The 20,816-nt window shown below is 39.1% G+C and overlaps 1 protein-coding gene across 3 annotated transcripts in view; it reads right to left on the bottom strand.

The window, feature by feature from the left end:
- sh3bp2 (SH3-domain binding protein 2) overlaps positions 1–17,394 on the bottom strand; it is a 33,191-nt gene extending 15,797 nt beyond the window's left edge. The window contains exon 1 of one of the 3 annotated variants that reach the window (XM_080304491.1): positions 17,265–17,394. Coding sequence is in view for 2 of the 3 variants with exons in the window: in XM_026174469.2 (XP_026030254.1) it covers positions 3,964–4,067 (104 nt within the window). In the remaining variant the exon portion in view is untranslated. Of the gene's footprint in view, positions 1–3,963; positions 4,627–17,264 lie in introns of those variants that run through there. The other 2 variants (XM_026174469.2, XM_026174467.2) reach the window with 2 other exon arrangements.
- Positions 17,395–20,816: the final 3,422 nt, after the last annotated feature.

The raw sequence follows: 20,816 nt of genomic DNA, 5'->3' as shown, positions 1-20,816 counted from the left end.
TCCAGTATCATCTCCTCGGTTTTTAATGTAAAATGAATTCAGAGAACAAGTGACCACCGGTGTGTAGGACTGTTTGGTTTTTTATTAACACGGAAAATTGGAAAAGCAGAAGAGAAACAGAAACAAGTCTTTTGCTCTCCACACACACACCTGCAGCGATGGGCTCATAGAAAGCTGAAATAGTAAAAAGCAGGTCCTCTTTCTCTACCTGCATCACTCCTTCCTGTGTCCAAATATGGCAGTGCCACTCAACAGGAACTACACCATCGTCACACTTCTGTAACGGCTGCAGGAAGGATTCCTCTCTGACTGATGCACACAAACACACAGTCTAAGTCTTCAGTTGGAAAGATTCAAAGTGTAAAAATCCTACAGTAGCCGTTTGTAACAAATTACAAACTGTAATTTAGCAAGAAAGAGAAAAAGCGGTGAAGAGAAAGGTACACCGGATGAAAGGAAGGAAGAGAGATAGGATTGAGATTCTGCCGTCTGACTGCATGCCCACCCTCCCCCCACAACGCAGGGGTCGAAAAATGAGAACTCATTTCCCGTAAATGTCTCCTCGTTCTCTCTCTTTCTAACGCAAACCTTGCTGAGGAAATACCGAGGTCGCAGCTGATGACCGTCATGGAAGCTTATCTCCACTGACAAATAAAGTGGAATTTTCTCTGAGGAATCAAATCACCAAAGCTAACAGACTTGGTTTAATTTACCGTATAAAATTCTTTTTTAAAAGCAAACATGGGCCATTGGCAAAGTATCGATCGCCTGTTTTTAGAGGTGAAAGCAATAGATTACAGCTAGCCCAGTTTTTGTAACGAATTCAGGCTATTTTTTGGATGCAAATACTCAGGAAATACAAGTACTTACATTACACTTTGCATGCTTCGTTCTTCCTCTGTCCCCTCAGTGTGCAACAACAACATTCCTGCTTTGACTTTGGTTTTTGAAGAAAGTTGGCATGAAAGTTTCATTTTAAAGCCTCACACCTACGTGCTTTCAGCCTCACCTCTGTGTGTCTGCACCCTCCTGTTTCTCTTCATCTCTTATGCATTCTCTTACAGTTTACAGTCTCACAAACACACTAGGTGTGATTTATAACTGATGACTTGTGTTTGTTATGACTGAGAACTTTTACAGTAGCTCAGCCCTGTTACTGGTTGCTCCTGCATAATGTTATGTAAATCAGTCCTCTCTCGACAAAGTATTCCCAACTGTCTATGTTGTATTTTTGTTATATACTAAATTTTATGATAACGATACCACCATTTCTAGCTCTGTTTTCATACTCTTGGACTCTATTAAAGTAGCTTTGCATCCCATATGGAAAAGATATATATAAATCTTATAAAGTTTGTATCTGTCTTGTATGAAACTTGTATGAAAAGCATACAAGAGTGAAAACAGATATAAGATCCCTTGAAAAATTATATAATGAAACTTGTATGTTTTGTATACTTAATAAAAAAATATATGAAAGTAATGAGAAAGTGGCCACTTTCATGAGTAAATCATATATGTTTTTACTATTTCTTTTCCATATGGGATAATTCACAGTTCATAATAATTCTTAATCATCTTATACTGGAATTTTGGTGAAGTTTTAACCTTTGCGAACAAAAGGTTTAATATCGATCTCTCCTTTTGAATGAGTGCCTCTCATACATGCAATAATCCTTTCTGTCATCGTTGTATTTTTACTCAGTTGTATATAGTATTTGTATTTGTATTCTATTTTTATCTTATTGTATATTTATTTTATTTTATTCTACTGTATATAGTATTTTATTTTATTCTATTCTGTACAGTTGTGTACTGTATTTATTCTTATTGTATTCTAATTTTTGCCTCATAACTTTTGCACTGTCCACTTCCTGCTGTGACAAAACAAATTTCCCACGTGTGGGACTAATAAAGGTTATCTTATCTTATCTTATCTTATCTTAATACATTAATAATATATATTGCATCTTGGATTTCTAATTATGTTAGGATATTTATTGGTTATTTAAGTTAAGTTATTTAAGAGGAAGTTTTGTCTTAATGTCATTATGCTTGCATAATGTCGACAAAGAGTCGCAAATCTTGAATTCCTAATCCCGATAGAGCACTGAAGCAAGTTATACTTATTATAGCACAGATTATTTTTTTGTTTTTTTGCACCACCACCTGTGTTTGGAAACCAAATCAAGCTCTGCTGGTAACCTTAAATTAAAACACGTTCCCTTCAAAATCATTTCTGTTGGTCTCACAGATGCTTTCTGTCTGTCCTGAATGAGAACATGTGTTTTGGAAACGTTGTGTACTTGTGTACATTGTAGTTAACTTCAGCTGTGGGGTACTGAACTGCTTTTTGTTTCTTATAGTTTTACGATAATGTTGGTTTGTCAAATGTTCCTATGTCCCCCCTGTTACGAATAAAGTTTCCTTTGGCGTTGGAGCCACAGCTATGGCGGCCGCAGAGCGAGAACAGTTTCATTTCCTGCGAAGCTCGTGTTAGAAGGCTGGAGATATGGTGGGCGCAGATGTCCGTGTCCTGAGGTTGTAGTTTTAGTCAGGATGGTTACTTTCACAAAAAAAACTACTCAGCTAGCCTCAGGAGAAACCTCCCTTTTGAGAAAAATGCACCCAGGTTGCATGTTAAAAATGCTAAGTTGAGAGTGACACACCTGTCTCACTATTGCCATAACCAGGTGCATCAAAAAACATGTGTTTTTGAGGTTTTGTGAATTTTAAAAAACCAAAAACAGATGACTGCATTTTTTGCTTGTTTTGCAATGTTCAACCTCTAGACATCTCAGATGCAAAAATAACTGCTCAGGTCTCCAAGAAGTGAAATTATGAAAATGAAGAACTTGCTCTCCCCAATCTCCTTACAAAACTTACTAACAGAGAAGCAGGTAAAATGCTTTCATACATTAATATATCACTCTTCAAATAATGCCACTCACTGTGGACCTTTCATCTTGAATTAGCATCTATCTGTCAAAAATGTGACTCAGTTTTTTGGAACTTGGAAGTGTTTTTTTTTTCTTGCTGTTTACATCCTGGACACGTATCCACAGCTTCAGTGGGTAAAGTCTGTCATTCACCTTGTGAAATATACCTACTAAAGCTCAGCACGTTCTAAAATAAGACATGACCTAATGTGCCGTGTACTGTCATGGTATTTTGTAACTTGGTTACATCATATCTAGTCTCACTGCTCCTGAGTGCAAACATACGCTCTCTCACATCTTTTCTTTTTGCTTTACTGGAAAAAATATTACATCAGTGCTAATTTTTTTTATTCCTGATTGTTTTATTTATTAATTAAAACATCTTGTTTGTCCAGTATTTACTTGATACTCTTGCCATGCTGGTTTTTTTTTTTTGACTGCACGGGGACAAGGAGTGCTAAAAGTGCAATATGTACTACTTTCACTCCCTCATAAATATCGCTCGAAATAAGCCAAGTTAATGTCCGTTTTATTGAAAAGTTGTAAAATTCATCTGTTTCAAATGCAGTGTGAAAAATGTAGATGTTCGCTTTTGACTTTCCGACTTCTAAACAAGATTTTAACTTTTCTCAGTACTTTAGTCTGAAATGTTGCACTTCACTTAGGAAATCTTAAATTTGCTGTTTACACATTTCAGACAGCAGAGAATGCAAGTTCAAATTCCATTAGTTAGATTATTGTGACAACCAGCAGCCAGTAAAGATGGTACAAACCTCACTCTTACTTGCGTGGTTTTGCACACCTGAGACCACCGATGATACTCAAGATCATTCAAAAGAACCACTAAATACCAGATATCTGCCACTTGATAAACACAAAAACCAACTAATGAGATAGTCACTACCTCAAACGAGTCTCAGAGCTGATCACCAAACTCAGGCTGGTGAGGACGTGTTCAGTGAAAAAATAAAGATACCAGAAAAGCTGTGTCAGACCCAGCAGTGAGGATAATGTCTGAACTTACATGATGTCCCTTTGTTCCCGAATACACATCCTGGTGCTTGGTTTGGAGCTCCGTGCAAACGACTTCTTCTTCTTTACCGAAGGAGCAGACATGTCGGCGGACATGACAGCGGCAGTACAGGATAATATACCACCATAATTTTCAACCCACGTGGAGAGACGGATATACGGTTGAATGGACTCAAAGTAGAAAGAATCGAGTCAGATTCAAAATCATAAGAGTTGTTATGGGTGGAAGCATGAAAACAGAATGCAGATGAATGGAACTGGAGAAAGGTGTTAACGAAGAAAGAAAAAACAAAAAATAATGAAAGAAATGGATAGATGAGCAGAGAGAACAATCAGCTGTGTCGATTAGGAAGTCTGTTGATGATCTGAACCCCTGATACTCCACCAAGCGTTTCCTGAGGGGGGCTCCTCCTTTAGCTCTGGCACTTCATTGGCTGACTGCTTTCAGCATGTTCCTTCCTGCTTCCTCAAAGACAGCATGCGATAGGCTGCCGCTTGTAGCCCACACTTCTGCAAACACATAGCTCACACACTTGGACACCCAGCTCCTGTGAAAGAAGCCTGGGGACTTTCCGTCGCACAGGACTGGAACAATTCAGAGGTCAAGCACATGGACGCAGACACACAAATGCATCTGAAAACACACACTGAAACAGAGCCGTTCCTCTGTGAGGTTACAGGTGATACTTTCTAGTGTGTAGTAATTCTAAGAGACCCTAACTTCCTTTTGACTCTTAAAACCGACCTGTGGGCACTTTATAAAAGACTAAGAAGGCCTAAATAAAACAGATAAGCTTAGGCAGAAAGCTTGAAGAACGAGTGTTCTATGAGTGTTGCAGTGCATAAATTTGTCACTGATAATGTCTTTCAACTCAGTTTTAATGATGTAGAATAGCTGTGGCAAACATAAGACCCAGGGGACTAATATTGGGCCGACAGAGACTGGAATCCAGTCTAATAGACGTTTTTTTAAAAAGTGAAGGAGGGCATAAATTTTGATCTTTAAAAATACGGGTCAACAACAACAAAAAGGTTATTCTCTGTGAATTGACTGTGTGCACGTTAGCATATGCTACTTCCAATGCGGAAACTCATGTGGGGAGCTTTGTTTCCGGTGTCCTATTCGCACCCTGTTTACGGTCCAAAACAAGTTAAGCAAATGAATGAATCAAGCGGCGATTTGCATTTCTATAGATGTCTTGGGCATTTACCCAATATGTCTGTAAATGATGTTCATCGACTTGTCGATATTTTTCCCCCGCGCCTCAGAGAAAAAGAGAAAAGAGATTCAAATGTTATATTTCTCAGCTGTCCCTCGTTTATCGCAGGTGTTATGTTCTAGAAATAACCAGCGATAGGTGAAATCAAGTAGCCAATTTTATTTTTTGACGAAGCAAAACATTTCGTGGACATACAGTACTGCACTTCAGAGTCACACTGCTAGCGATCGATGCAGCGATTCTGTACTGTACAGGAGAGACGTCACGGAGGAGATCGTCTGCAGCGATCAGGACGCAGGACACAATGTGACGTAAAAAAAAAATAAGCATGCAAACTTGCACTAAAAAATCCGTGAAACAGCGAGGTGAAAGGTGAACCACGTTATAGCAAAGGACCGCTGTAATTTTTAAGGTAAGTCACAACATACCCTTCGTACATACTAATGTATAGAAACCCTTATCAGCAATCATTCATTTTTTGTGTGGCTTTTTTCACGGTTTGTTAACATGCTGTGTAGGTGTGTACTTGACTAGCTGATCTCGACATAATGGGGGAAACATCTGGTTTGACTATTCTTCACCTGTAGTTTGAATGCTGAACATTTGCCTGTTTAAATCATAAGACCAGTCACTATACAGAGATGTGCTTCTGAATGTGGACGATGTGTCTTCTGCTGCAGTGATGCAGTTCTGCTTGTGTTGAGTGATGTAAACAACTGATCGATCTAAACTCTTTAGACGTCAAAATTGATCATTAGATTTTTTTATGACACAACAGTGGCGAGTGTTCCCACTTTCTGCTCTTTGTAACTTAAAGCGATCTTTCAGTTTTCGAGTTTTGGACATGATTTTGGAGTATATGTTCGCAGTAGCGATTGACCGCAAAGTAAAGCTACCGGAAATGTTCAACCCCACATCCGGTCTCAAACCAGGAAGTTAGCATTTTCTCGTGCACAGGGTCTCTTAGACTGGGCAACAAGCTACCAGAACTATTTCTTTATTTTACACAGGTATTTCTCCAAGAGTCGTGCTGACAGATCGTTTTTTCTATTTACTGTTGAGTATATATCCATAGTGTTGCAATTGCACTGCAAAATGAGTCTGACATCCCTGATCTAGACCCCAAAATATTATACAGAGACAATAAACCAGTCAATCAGACATGGCTTAGAGTACATCAGCAAAAACTTGGTGATGGTGGGGACGAGATTGCCACTAGAAGCCAATGCGCTACAACCGACTGGGAAGTGAGGGAAAAGATGAGCGGAAAGAGAAGCACAGAGAAACTGACAGTGAAACACAAAATACTGGTGAGAGTGAGAAAAGAGATCTTTGGAGGAAAAAGGCTCAGTGCATCATGGGAAGTCCCCCGAGCAGCCGGAGCTTGTAGCACTGAAGCTACAGGGTGGTTCAGGGTCAGTTGATCCAGCCCTAACTTTTAGTTTGAAGCTTAAAACTAGAGCAGGCATCTCTATCCTAAACCCAGACTTTCTCAGTCTCACTTTGCTTCCTCAATACGTTCTCGTGCTTATTGTGTTCACAAATTTTAAAGACTAACATAAAAACAATAGTCTATATTTTAGTTTAGTTTGAATTTTCTTTATTTTTTTACAAGGCTGGGTTGAGCCTTGTATTTTAGTTCACTAAAATAACTTTTATATCGTAGGCTACAGAAGTCTGGAAAGTTCACCTCTTTTTAAATCCACAAACCCCACCAGACGACAGCTCTCTGACTTCTTTTCCCCCCCCAACATACTACCGTGAACACACAGGAAGCACCATGATGTCTAAAACCACCATACTCCTCCTGTACACTACTTGGAAGTGAGTTCATATTGCAAAAAGAACTGAACTATTTAAGTCATTCCTCTAAAAAATGACTAGCCCTGTATCAGTTTCTCTTTAAACATTTTTCCTTTACGTCTCGTATCAGTTGTACATTTCCTAGTTTTGTATTAGCATTTGTGTTTCCACTATCAGCTTTCCCTCCTCTTCTGTCCCCTTTTCTGTCATTACTTCAAGCTGCCACAAGTCACTTACAAGTATATTAGGCTGGGCTCAATCAAGGGTTCAGTGAGTTGTTCTGTAATATATCTGAATACAAAAATGTGAGAAAATAAAAACCCACTAGAGTGTGTCATATCACTTGGGTGAGGTTTGTTGGGTGTTGATTCAGGACCAAACATGAGCCTGTGTACTCTGAAGCATGTTAGTGTATTTGTTACCCACTGCAATTCACACTGGCACAGGAGATTTGCATTATTGATGTGCAGCCGACAAATCTGCAGTAACTGTGTCTGACGCTATCATGTCAGTATGGATCAAACTTTCTGAGGAACGCTTCCAGCAAAGGGAACTCCAACCCTGTACTACTTTGGTATACCTAATAAAGTGTCCTGCAAGTGAATGTATCAGGTTGCACTTTGTGATTAGGTTAGGATGCTCCTTACATGTATCATGGCCATATCTGCCCATCATAGCAGCTGCATCAGTTGCAAATCGAACACGTAGCAAGCAGCTTGTTAGCACGATGTCAAAGTGAGAAGCCCCAGAGCAAGACTGTAAATCAACGAGTTAAAGAAGAGGTCACACTATGTTGGGGAATTTTTGTCTTTTTTTATGAGGATGCTATAAAATATGATCTTAATCTATTCCTCTACCAGACACTGAAATAGGTTTGCTATCAAAGCTGTCATACACCCTAAAAAGAGGAAGCTAAAAATAATGCCACTCCTTGTGTAATGTCTGTACTATTGTCAAGTTCCGACCCCAAAAAGGGGCGGCTAAGGTTATGCGGTCATCATATCAGTTAGTCTGAAGTCTCAGATGATCAACTGTTTATGCACACAGATGATGAGGCCATCTGCTGACAGAAAAAAAACAAAAAAAACCACTCCTTTTCACACAAGTTGGATCACAGCTAGTAAAACAATTTGCATGTTTTTATATTTTATATATATATATATATGCTTCAGAACTTCCTTTTTCACTGTAAGTCTAATCCAGAGACAGTTGTTAGTACATGTGGGGGTATAAATGAGCAAGAAATTGTTTATGTATACCCAGATCATCTAAAGTGTGAACATATTTGGTACAAAACAGCTTTCATGTTGCTGCTGAAGTTTAACCAAGGGGACTGTACTGTACAGTCGTGTGCTGGTTGGCAGCTTTGAGGTGTGATGTCTGCACCACTTCTTTGAACGTAACGTTAGAAAAGGCCTTCTGTGAAATGGACACTTAAGGTGCTACTTAATGCTGAAAGTGCCATTTCAGGTGTAAAAACATGTATTTCCTTGTATTTGTGTAATCTGCATAGCTCTCCTCCTCAATGAACAGAGTGGACAAATTGCAGTGACAGTGCTGTTGCTTTATAGTGAAAAACAAAATATTAAACTTGAAACAAAAGGACGAATTACACTGAATATGAAAGTATGTACACCAAACCTCTTAATCTTTGAATTCAGGTGTTTTCAGTCTCATTGCCACAGCAATCCAGCATCTAGCCATTCAGTCGGCCTATACAAACATTGGTGACAGGCCATGTAAAATTACAGAGCAGGGCCTCTTAAATGTGTAAATGTCACCAACGCTCTGCTGACCCAGTAACTGCTTTGAGCTTTAAGCCTCCCTGAGATTAAAATCAGCACAAAAACTGTGCACTGGGACCTTTATGGTCTGGGTTTCAATGGCTGAGCACTCTTGTATCACGTGATATTAACATTTCCATGTCAATATCACAAATAACATCTGAAATTTTTTGTTATTGTTCCTTTTTTTTTTCTTCTGGCAATGTATCTCAAGCAGTGAAAATCGAATATCTGCTGATGTTGGTTTCCAACCTTGTTACCATGTTTGTCTAGAAAAAAAATACACAGTGTATATCAATAAAGATTTTCAACTCAAAGAGGATCAGCAAGATCTGATGTATGATGTAAGTGTTCCTTATTCTGTTCCTTCCTCATATGTCAATAAAGCCTCAGCTAATTTAGTTTGTACCTCTGGTTAAGTGCAGCTGCTATTTTCAGATCTCTTCCTAAAAGTTCTTTTCATACCACTTATGCTGACCGTGCTGTGATTTTGCCACAGACCACAATTCATGTTTTATACTGACACCAACGTTTTATACATTAAGGGTGCAGATTTCAGGAGTTTTCAGTTAAAGAGGCCACAGTTAGAAGGCTGCATGCCAGGGGATTTGTTTTTTACCCTAAAAGGGGGAACACTGTGAAACACGGACTACTGATGTAGTGCCCCAAAGCATCTGAGGAAGAACATTCAGAAGAAATACTCTGATGTGGTGCATACCAGCATGCTCAAAATGCCTCATCACCAGTTCTTCCACTTTATTTAAATAAAAGTCAAGTCAAAATATCGAGCGCTGACCTGCCAGTTGTTTCCCTTTTCCAGGAAGTTAGCTAAGCATTAAATTTAGGCATTAAATTTGCTATAAGCAATTTATGACCAGTGCCTTTAAAAGCCCTATGCACACCTTTATAGGAAGATACTGGTTTAACTAGAATACGAGCAATAAATAAAAATGAAGATTGAAAAAGTGACAGGATTTTTTTGCTGCATTAGTTTCAGACCTTCACTGATGTACCAAGCATGCAGGTTAACCACACAACCTGCAGCAGCATGTAACAGCTGACCAAACTCACTGTACGGTATGAGCCAAACAGAATGACTTGCAAGGCTGTAGCAGTACTGTTGCTCACTGTGAAAGGCATGTGGTGACATTTTATATTCGTGCAAGTGGGGACTGCTGGTCCCTGTTGCACTGAGTCTGAAACCACGAGGGCTTTGCTTGACAGCAAAAAACACAACTGAAATGGGTCAAAGCAAAACTCACAAAGGAAAACAACCAATGAAACTTGAGGATGGCTGCTGCTTTTACTGTATCTGAGTCAGACAATGACTAGTGACCTATACTTGATACCAGTGTAAAGTACTGATGATGTCACCAGTGGTTCAGAAAGGTGATTAGAACCAGTTCTTGTCATGCTGGCGCTGCACGACACTTCTCAGCCAAAACTACAAAAAAGGAATCCTCTGCTAACCTGGTTAGCCAGTTACCTATTCCTAACCTTATTCTGCCTTATCTAGTATATATGGAAAGGATATGTAAGCCCATTTACTGTGCTGTGTAAATTTAACTGTAAAGGGAAAGCTAAAAGAAAATATATCTGTTATATTCTTAAATAATATGTTAACTGTCAAGCGACCAAGTGGTTTCGCAACTGGACAAGTGTGGCCACGCTATCATTTTTTTTCAATGTCTCTATTGGTGTTTACCATACATATACAGTGGGGCAAAAAAGTATTTGGTCAGCCACTGATTGTGCAAGTTCCCCCACTTAAAATGATGACAGAGGTCAGTAATTTGCACCAGAGGTACACTTCAACTGTGAGAGACAGAATGTGAAAAAAAAAATCCATGAATCCACATGGTAGGATTTGTAAAGAATTTATTCGTAAATCAGGGTGGAAAATAAGTATTTGGTCACCTCAAACAAGGAAAATCTCTGGCTCTCACAGACCTGTAACGTCTTCTGTAAGAAGCTTTTCTGTCCCCCACTCATTACCTGTATGAATGGCACCTGTTTGAACTCATCATCTGTATAAAAGACACCTGTCCACAGCCTCAAACAGTCAGACTCCAAACTCTGCCATGGCCAAGACCAAAGAGCTTTCGAAGGACACCAGGAAAAGTATTGTAGACCTGCACCAGACTGGGAAGAGTGAATCTACAATAGGCAAGCAGCTTGGTGTGAAAAAATCAACTGTGGGAGCAATCATCAGAAAATGGAAGACATACAAGACCACTGATAATCTCCCTCGATCTGGGGCTCCACGCAAGATCTCATCCCGTGGGGTCAAAATGATCATGAGAACGGTGAGCAAAGATCCCAGAACCACACGGGGGGACCTGGTGAATGACCTGCAGAGAGCTGGGACCAAAGTAACAAAGGTCACCATCAGTAACACACTACAACGGCAGGGAATCAAATCCCGCAGTGCCAGACGTGTTCCGCTGCTGAAGCCAGTGCATGTCCAGGCCCGTCTGAAGTTTGCCAGAGAGCACATGGATGATACAGCAGAGGATTGGGAGAATGTCATGTGGTCAGATGAAACCAAAGTAGAACTTTTTGGTATAAACTCAACTCGTCGTGTTTGGAGGAAGAAGAATACTGAGTTGCATCCCAAGAACACCATACCTACTGTGAAGCATGGGGGTGGAAACATCATGCTATGGGGCTGTTTTTCTGCCAAGGGGACAGGACGACTGATCCGTGTTAAGGACAGAATGAATGGGGCCATGTATCGTGAGATTTTGAGCCAAAACCTCCTTCCATCAGTGAGAACTTTGAAGATGAAACGAGGCTGGGTCTTCCAACATGACAATGATCCAAAACACACCGCCCGGGCAACAAAGGAGTGGCTCCGTAAGAAGCATTTGAAAGTCCTGGAGTGGCCTAGCCAGTCTCCAAACCTCAACCCCATAGAAAATCTGTGGCGGGAGTTGAAAGTCCGTGTTGCTCGGCGACAGCCCCAAAACATCACTGCTCTCGAGAAGATCTGCATGGAGGAATGGGCCAAAATACCAGCTACTGTGTGTGCAAACCTGGTAAAGACCTATAGTAAACGTTTGACCTCTGTTATTGCCAACAAAGGTTATGTTACAAAGTATTGAGTTGTATTTTTGTTATTGACCAAATACTTATTTTCCACCCTGATTTACGAATAAATTCTTTACAAATCCTACCATGTGGATTCATGGATTTTTTTTTCACATTCTGTCTCTCACAGTTGAAGTGTACCTCTGGTGCAAATTACTGACCTCTGTCATCATTTTAGGTGGGGGAACTTGCACAATCGGTGGCTGACTAAATACTTTTTTGCCCCACTGTATGTTTCCTCATCTATGACAGATATTCCAACATGATCTATGGTTTACAAATATGGTTTTCAAGATTTCTGGAACTTGAGCTATTTCCCTCATCACTTTGGGGCCTTAAGTGTGACTCAGGGATCCTAGAGCTGTAAGTCATGGGTCACTGTGCTAAATTCCAATACACCGAATAATAATTGGAAAATTACAATAAAATCAAAGTCTATAATGTTTAAAATATACATATATTTACATTCAACAATTATATTAGCCACGCTAATGCGCCAACCCCTGTGAAAAAAAGAATAAATACATTTTTTTAAAGAGAAATAGACTGAACTATGTCATGTTAAAAAACTCAGTGGAAAATGGATGTAGTGTTGCATTGTAGATAATGATGGACATATAATGAAAAACATCTTCTGACTGTAAACGTACTGCACTGTCGCTTGAGTTTGACTATAGAGACAACAGCGGTGGTTAAACTACGTGTACCATAGTGCATTACCCTTTATCACAGATATCACACATTTACAAAGCTCTGCTGCTAAAGCTCAAACTCCCTCTCATTCATATCTTGTAACTACAGTTTATGACCCAGTAGATCCAGTTAAACACAGAAGGAGGAGCTAAAGGTGACAGACTGACTGACTTGGTCTGCAAAACCTATGATGAAATATGTATGTTCAGTGCCAGAATACCACTGCTGCAGAAACAGCCCTGAAGAGCAAAAAAGATGGACAAAAATCTGATCCTTTTTGAAGGTTATGCAGCAGATTAACTGTAGCAATAAACAAATTAATCGATAGAAACATTCTTGTTAGAAAGAATCTTAAGAAAATATTCTATTATTTTAAGTCACATATGGCTAGACTGTGGTTTTACATGACTCCACATAAAGCAGCACTTTAAACACTGTCATTCAAAGCGTAAAGACATTTTATAACATTTTCTAACCCAGACTATTCTATAAAAACTCAGAAAAGACTTAAAAACTGAACCACGCTTTGCTTTAACCCCACTGTGGCACTACCACCCGCACAGTTAGCATGGCTTCAAACAGACATGGGAGTAAACAGTAAACTGACTTAATATTAACAGGAGAGTAAATGATGGATCAAACATGCAGCTTTAGTTACATCTCAGTAGGACTGGGAAATATGAGTCATTGCAGAAACGCTTATGAGGATGTTTTCTGTTCTGTAAGGGAAATGGCTACAGAATATTAATAATATGATTCTGGGCTAAAGCACTTCTGTCTTACTGTAATTTGTGTAAGCAGATGCTACACATTAGCACGTAGTGTTTTTATTTTTGGTACAGGCTGCATAAAGGCTGCACAAAGTTAAATCAAGAGTCTGTGTCAAATTACTTCACACGGCTACGTGCATGTTCCTGTATTTTAAGTTAGAACAAGTAAAACTTCACCAACATTTGTATTTATTATCAGTTTGAACAGGTTTTGGTGGAAAGCACGGAAACAGTCTGTTCGGACCAAAGAAGATGGATTGCTTTTACATGCAGTGCATGCATGTAATAAGAATATTTTCTTCTTCCTGCTCCTTTTCACATATGGTTGTAGTGCTTTATTGATAGAAAGTGTAGTTGGTTTGTTTGATCTGTTGTACCAAGTGTGAAATAAATAAATAAATGAAATGAAATGCATGGCAGCATGTTAAAATACTCTACTGGAGGCTAAAGTTAGCTGCTAGGTTAGTGATTTTTGAGGCTAAATGCCGAGACGTAATCATGAGCAATATGACAATACAATATAGTATGTTAGCACCAAAAAAGGAAGTGTTTCAGGGCTGTTATTGAACTGTATGTCATTCAAGATTTAGCACTGTTCAGAGCCACACGAGTTCAATTATTACAGAAAGTGTATCAATGTGCCTCTGTGGAACTATGGAACTAATCGAGCCTCTATGTTGCTTGTGTTAATAAGAAATTATGTCTTTGGCAAGGCTACAGAAAGGAATGTCTTTATCATAGCACCTATAAATGAAAAATATAAAGCAGTTGTTGAGCTAACTAGCTATCTTTCATACAGTTGGTATGAATACATTAAAAAGTCTTTATACTACAAGTATTTCTGGACTTTTGATCTCTAAATACTATAAGAATCATGGCTCTTGGGGGCTATTAGAACAGCGTAGTCAACAGTCTGAGGCACAAATCTTAAAATATCTTGTTCCTCTATTTGTTAACTATGACTGCTCCAAGTTAAACAACACAATACACAAAATATAATTCATAATTATTTTTTTTAATGTAACTTCTGCCTTGAAAATTTCAGATCTTCAACTGTTGTCAAAGAACCAGATACTTTGTAACTGATCTAAGCTCCAAAAGTGGCCTTGTTTATGGGATAAATAGAGACATCCCACCTTCACAATTATGACCTACAGACATATGAAACCAACCTTGAAACAAAAACTTCAGTCATTAGTCAGTGAATTGTTAATTTGGGCAACAGAAAATTGTACAATTTAAAAGACATACCACGGTAGAAATTCTCTGCAAGATGTGAAGCCTCACACTTTGCTGCATGCTTGTATGTGTATAGAAACTCACCACCTTCACAATTTTGACCTATAGACTAAATTTAAGTATAGTGAGAATACATGCATGCATTTACCTTGAATTTCTGGTGTTGCGTTGATGTTTATTTATGTAGCTCTATTCAGAGATACATAGAGCCAAAAAGACCAAGCAGCAGTTAGGGTTAGGGTTAAAACACTGACTCATTGAAAAGTTATCTTGAAGAGGAAAGGGAACAACAGTAGAGTTTGACATTTAGAGGAAGAAATACAAAAAAAAACAAAAAAACTCCCCCATCAAAGATAGGCTAAGCAACAAACGTGATCTTGACCTTGAATGGAAGTTGGGTGAAGCCTTATTAGGTTATCACCGAGTGTAAATCCCATTTTCCATTAGTACCTATTCGGATCGGCTCATCATCTCTGTGGTTTTCTGTTAGGTCATAGTATCTGGTACCAAGTACTTTTTTAGTGCCTACTCTGCCAGGGATCCAAGCGATCCAAGGCATCAACAGACTGCATGCCATGATTGGCTGGTCAGTGGCATCACTTGATGAGTCATCAGTGCATCTCCTTCCCGAAAATCAAAATCACCATTTTTGAAACGCAGCAATGAGGGAAATGGCAACAAAAAACAAGTCAGTGATCCCTGAGTCTGGCAATAAGCCACAGACCAAGAAGAAGGTATAATCGTTACCTCGCCGTCCACCTTTGTTGTGCCATTCATGCTGCATACTAATTACGTCATGAGACGCTAGGCCGCATTGCTGTAACGACCTCATGCGCATTAGGTGGCCCTCAACTGTAACAGAAAACAAGTCGAGGGGAGTTGTACCGCCTCCTGTCGCGTTGAACAAAGCTGAGTAGGTACCAATGGAAAAGGACTTAAGTTTAATTAATTTCTGACCAATGTTTTAGGAGGAAACACTGGTTGTGGATGGACAGACAACAGACGCATTGCCAGGGACTGAGCTCATAATGTCTATGGCTGGATGAGCTAAAAATGAATCACAAACAGTAGATACAGTGGAATTTCGGCTTTTTTGAACACTCAGTTTCACTTCACTATAAGAATTTCTTTGAATATTTTAACTTTTTTGTGTCAGAGGCTTTGCTAAAAGACAAACCTTAGCCCAAATATGAACATGTGTAGCCCATAAAAAACAGCTGTTCCATATATTTTTGATACTGGCACCTAGTGACAGCAGACAACAACAAAGCTCTTAACAGCATCGACAGACAGTATAAAAGATTAATGTAGCTTTGAAATGAAGCCATTGTGGAAGTGCCATTCTTTTTAATCACCAGCTTTTGCAGCCACACGCGTGGTTGCAAAAAGACTTTGTCCCTATAGAAGTCAATGCAAAATCGACCCTTAGGTTTGACCTCTGGAAGCACTTTCCGTTTTTAGCCTCAGTTGTAGTAGTTAACACATTTGCCTAACACACCAAAGATCCACAGTTTAAGGCACAAGAAGTGCCACACAAGAGGCAAACACAGTTTCAAGGGGTCAAAAGGCAGTGTACTCCTAGCGCTACTTCCAAGGCTGGATAAAAAGGAGGGTTGCACCAAAGAAAATACAGTGAGCCCTTAGAAAATACAGGAGGGGAGATGAAAGTATCTACCTACATAACAAGTAAAATATACTGTTTATTTTATAAATGATAACTTTTACAAAAGAAGGAATATTCAGAGTATGCTGTCTAATGACTAATGATTGACAAGCTGTTAGCCAATGAGCATGCAATTTCAACTTCTGATCCACCCCTCACTGGTCATATCACCGGCAAAACACCAAGATAGCCACAATGGAAGCTGTCAAAAACTGGACCTCAGACCTCAATGGGTCATGTCACAGTAGCTACGTCCATCTTTTATCCTGTCTGTGGTACTTCCTTTGGACTACCAACACACTATGACATCAGGACCTTAACGTGGGGTGGGACTTTGGTGCCTAGCCCTAACCAAAGCACAGGTGAAACAGAAAGGAAACAGCGGCTGAATACAAACCTAAAAATAGTACCTAGTAAGGCCTAAATTCCTGTGACCTTGTCAAAGTCAGACTTAGTTATTCCACTGCTATAGGTTATCAGTGATGAATTCCTGCTTATGAAGTGGTGTCAGGTGTTTGGAAGGATTGACTAATATGATTTTTTCTGCCGCTGGTCAAATATGGTGGTCAAAAATATCTCCTCTCTCTGTGTAAGTGTATAGTACCAGGATTGTCTGGGTTATATGGAGGCTATCGGCACTGAGACCAACCTTGAAACAAAAATTTCAGTCATTAGTCATTAAATTGTTAATCTGAGCAACAGAAAATTGTCCAACAATTTAAAAGACATGCCAAGGTAGAAATTCTCTGTAAGCCTCATGTGAAGCCTCACAGTTCACTGCATGCTTTATGTGTATAGATCTTTTCTCTCTGGTTCGGTGATTGAATCCTTCAAAACCAAATTACAAACACATATAAGAACTCACAAACTAGTGAAAGCTATCTGAGCACTTGCATGTGGGATGCTATCTCATTCTGATTCAAGAGATCTGATAGCCTCGCAGCCTTCCCTTAGCATATACCTTGAATAGCCAAAACATCCCATACTGCACACATTTTGGATAAACTGTTGAAATATTTCATGAAACTTACCCATGGATTGCCGCGTCAGCTGTGTAGCTCCTTCGTCTGTCTCTGTGTCATCAGTGTGGTTTGAGCCTTGCAGAGCTCCACTTCAGCCCAGTTCACTTCCTGGCCTGCCTTTTTTAAAGCTGCTGTACAAAGTGTCATAACACCCTCCCTTAAACCACAAGATGCAGCACTCATTCAACACAGACAAGCAGACATACAAGGCCAGCATTAAAAAAACAACCAGAGCGGGTATACTTACCAGCAGAAACTACTGAACCCTGCTCCTTTCCACGATTATGGTGTGACCATGATTAACTCTTCTTTGGACTTAAAGGTTTGAGTTGTTTGAATCTTTACAAACAGCTAACTACGTCCTTACACTAGTGTAGACATACTCGTGTATCAACTTTCATTGGTTGTATGACTGCTGCATGAACTACACAACTAACTTCCCCTTTACAGCGCAGATGGACCACTCCTTCCTCTGGTCACTAATTATGTCACAAACAAACACCAACCTGCAGCCTGCTGCTGTGCATATAGCTTTCAGTGTGCTAACTAAAAAATTCCATTTGGAGTTTTCAGGAGCCTAAAATCCACAGAGTGTTTATCATATATCATATCTTAGGATCATGTTAGGATCATGTTGAAGCTGTGTAATTATTCTTACCCTGCTATTATAAATCTGCTACACAGCCTCTGGACAACATGTAAAATAGATGATTCATAGGCCAATGTGACATCATTCAGTAGTGTGTGGCCTTTTGAAGTCAATTGATCATTACGCCGTGCTATTTTGTTTTTTTTTTAGCAGCAAAGGTGACTATATTTGGACAACAGATTGGAGAGGAAACTCTAGCTAGCTTAGTTAGCACTTAGCATGTATAGGATCTATAGACTGTATATGTCCAGCACACTAATAAAGAAAACTACTAATCAGTGCTAAGCAACATCTATCCATCCATCCATCCATTCACTTCAGCTTATGCTTTTCAGGGTCGTGGGGGCTAAGCAACATATAAACAAATAAAAATATCCCACTTTCGGTCACCACACATGAATCACAGACCTTTTGGACAGGTTGTTAGTATAAGATATCATGACCAGCTAAAGGGGCACTGACGAGAAAGAAGACATATTTTCCTTCTGACGTACACCTGCTACTTTCGTCCACTGCTGTCCTTACTCTGCTCTGAACAGCCGATTTCGAGAAGAGGTCACAGACACACTGCAGGAGGACACTCCCATTATTTTGTAAGCCTTTTCAGTCTTTAGATTCATTTGCTCAAACTGCTAAATGAGAACAACTATGACCAGCTGTGCTACTGATGTTCTCTGCAAACATGACTCTCACTACAGTATTATTATAGGCAAAGCAAGGCAGGCTTATTCATATAGCACATTACAAGTAAAATCTAAAATCAAAAAGATAAGAGTAAAAGAAGAAAACCTGCCAGAAATAATACCAGAAACAACAACAATAAACCAGTGCTTAAATACAATCATGAAAAAAGCTGTTTTGGCTTCTTTTATAAATAGGTAGTGTTGGAGATGATCTGGCCTCAGTGGGTTGTTGGTTCCATCTATGGGTAGCACAGCGGCTAAATGCCTTTTCACCCTGTTTAGTTTCAGGTCTGTGCACTGCTACAGTGGATGACCAGATCTTGCAGACTTTAGAGACATACTGGGCTTGTATCTACTCAACATCACAGATATTTCACCATTTCATACAAATAATTTATAGTCAGACGTTTATTGATTAATAAACAATCAAAAATACTTTAAATCCAATCTATATTTCACTATATTTATATTTCAATCGTATGCAGGGAGCTGAGAATTGGAGTGATTTGCTCTCTCTTCCTGGTTCCTGTTAAAATTCTAATCACTGTAGACTGCACCACTATTTCCTCCTCTGGCACACAAACTGAAATCAGCTGGTTGTAGCACAAGTATAAATATAAAAGACAAGCAGAATATTAATTCCAAGGAATTCAATTACTGGGATTAGGTTCTTGTAGAGATTCAAATCCCTGAACCAAAGTCTTCGTATAGAACATATTATCCTTATGAAGTGAAACTTGAAAATTGAAAATTGAAGTTTGTGTGTGTGTTTTTTAAAGGATTGATTTTGTTCAGCTATATGTGAAACTATGCACTCATAAAGTAATACGTGTGTGCGATATATCTAAGCTGGAACACTGGAAACAATTATTGAATGAGCAGTTCTATATATGAGTGTGCTTGTTTGGTACTGTGACGCATTGATTTTGTCAACAGTGATTAATGGGCCTGTCATTTTTTCCGTGTTTAGAGACATTAAAGTTGTCTTTATGTCACTTTACTAAGGCTAAGCCTGTTTGAAGCAGATGGTGTGACTTTATCACTTACAGCACAGTGACAAAGTAATTCATTTTAAAGCTTTCCTTTTTGATAAAGCATATTAAGCCTGAGTCAGCTACCCTTAGTTATGATGCACTGAGTGTCCACTCCCTCTGCTTGCAAACCACCGTGCCTTTAGTTATTAGTTATTAGTAAATCTTCTGCAGCCCAGCCAAACCTTTAATCAGCTGTAATCATCACATGAGCCTAAAATGAAATATTTCTGTTTTTGTGTTTTCATAGATTCATTTTGATCTTGTTCAGGTCGGTTCTCGTTAACAGCTTTATGTCTGTCTGCTGAGAGCCACAGTTTCATGCAAGTTACTTCCTTGGAAATTATGATGAAGGACAGGTTCAGGATTAAAAAGGGTGAGAAAATAACATCATCTTAAAACTTCAAATTAAATTGCATTATTTTATTTTATTTTTTACATTTTTCCTTATATATGATTACATGGCCCAACCCTGAGCCTAAACCCACACTTCTGAAATACCCAGAATCCCCTGCCCACACACTCTTTCTAGTTCTGTGGCTGGTGGTGACCTCCAATCATGGGTGTGGTTGTTGTGTTGGGAGTTCAGGCACCTTTGATGGTGATATGATCTGTGTGGTAATGTTTTATCAGTGTAATGCTTTACTCTGTTCATAAATATTACACGAACCAGCAACAGCTGGCTGACCCCGTGCAGCTGTGCTATGACTCTTCTCTTTCCTTCCTCTCTGTGACACAGTTTTGGTGAATGTTTAAATGTTAGAGCTCCATGGCAACCAGCGGTGTATTTTAATGTAACTAAAACTTTGATCTGCTTACTCCAGGCAAACATATTTTTCATACATAAGTTTATTATTTTATTCTATTTATTTGTTTAAATTCAAACTGCAGTAACAATGATTGTATCATAAGTGTTGGCATGGACATTTCCCATTTCTCCTGTGATCTCTTTAACTATCTGTATAAAATGTAACTTAATATAAAGACAGGTAGCCTAGTTAATGTACCAGAAATTTCTATAATTACATAAACTGCCCTTACACATCGAAAGACCTGTCAGTGAGTCAAATCATTGCTTTGTGGGGCTTCAGAGCTCACAATGGAAAATTTTAAATGTAGCTTTGTTTCATAGCAATTTAACAGCCCAGTCTATTCAGATTATTAAAAATGAATACTCTCTAACCATGTTTCCCAAAAG

This window comes from Astatotilapia calliptera, chromosome 7 (assembly GCF_964374335.1).
Source record: "Astatotilapia calliptera chromosome 7, fAstCal68.1, whole genome shotgun sequence".
NCBI classification, from domain to species: domain Eukaryota; kingdom Metazoa; phylum Chordata; class Actinopteri; order Cichliformes; family Cichlidae; genus Astatotilapia; species Astatotilapia calliptera.
The sequence above is the reverse complement of the archived record's forward strand: the minus strand, read 5'-3'. Positions and strand labels throughout refer to the sequence as shown.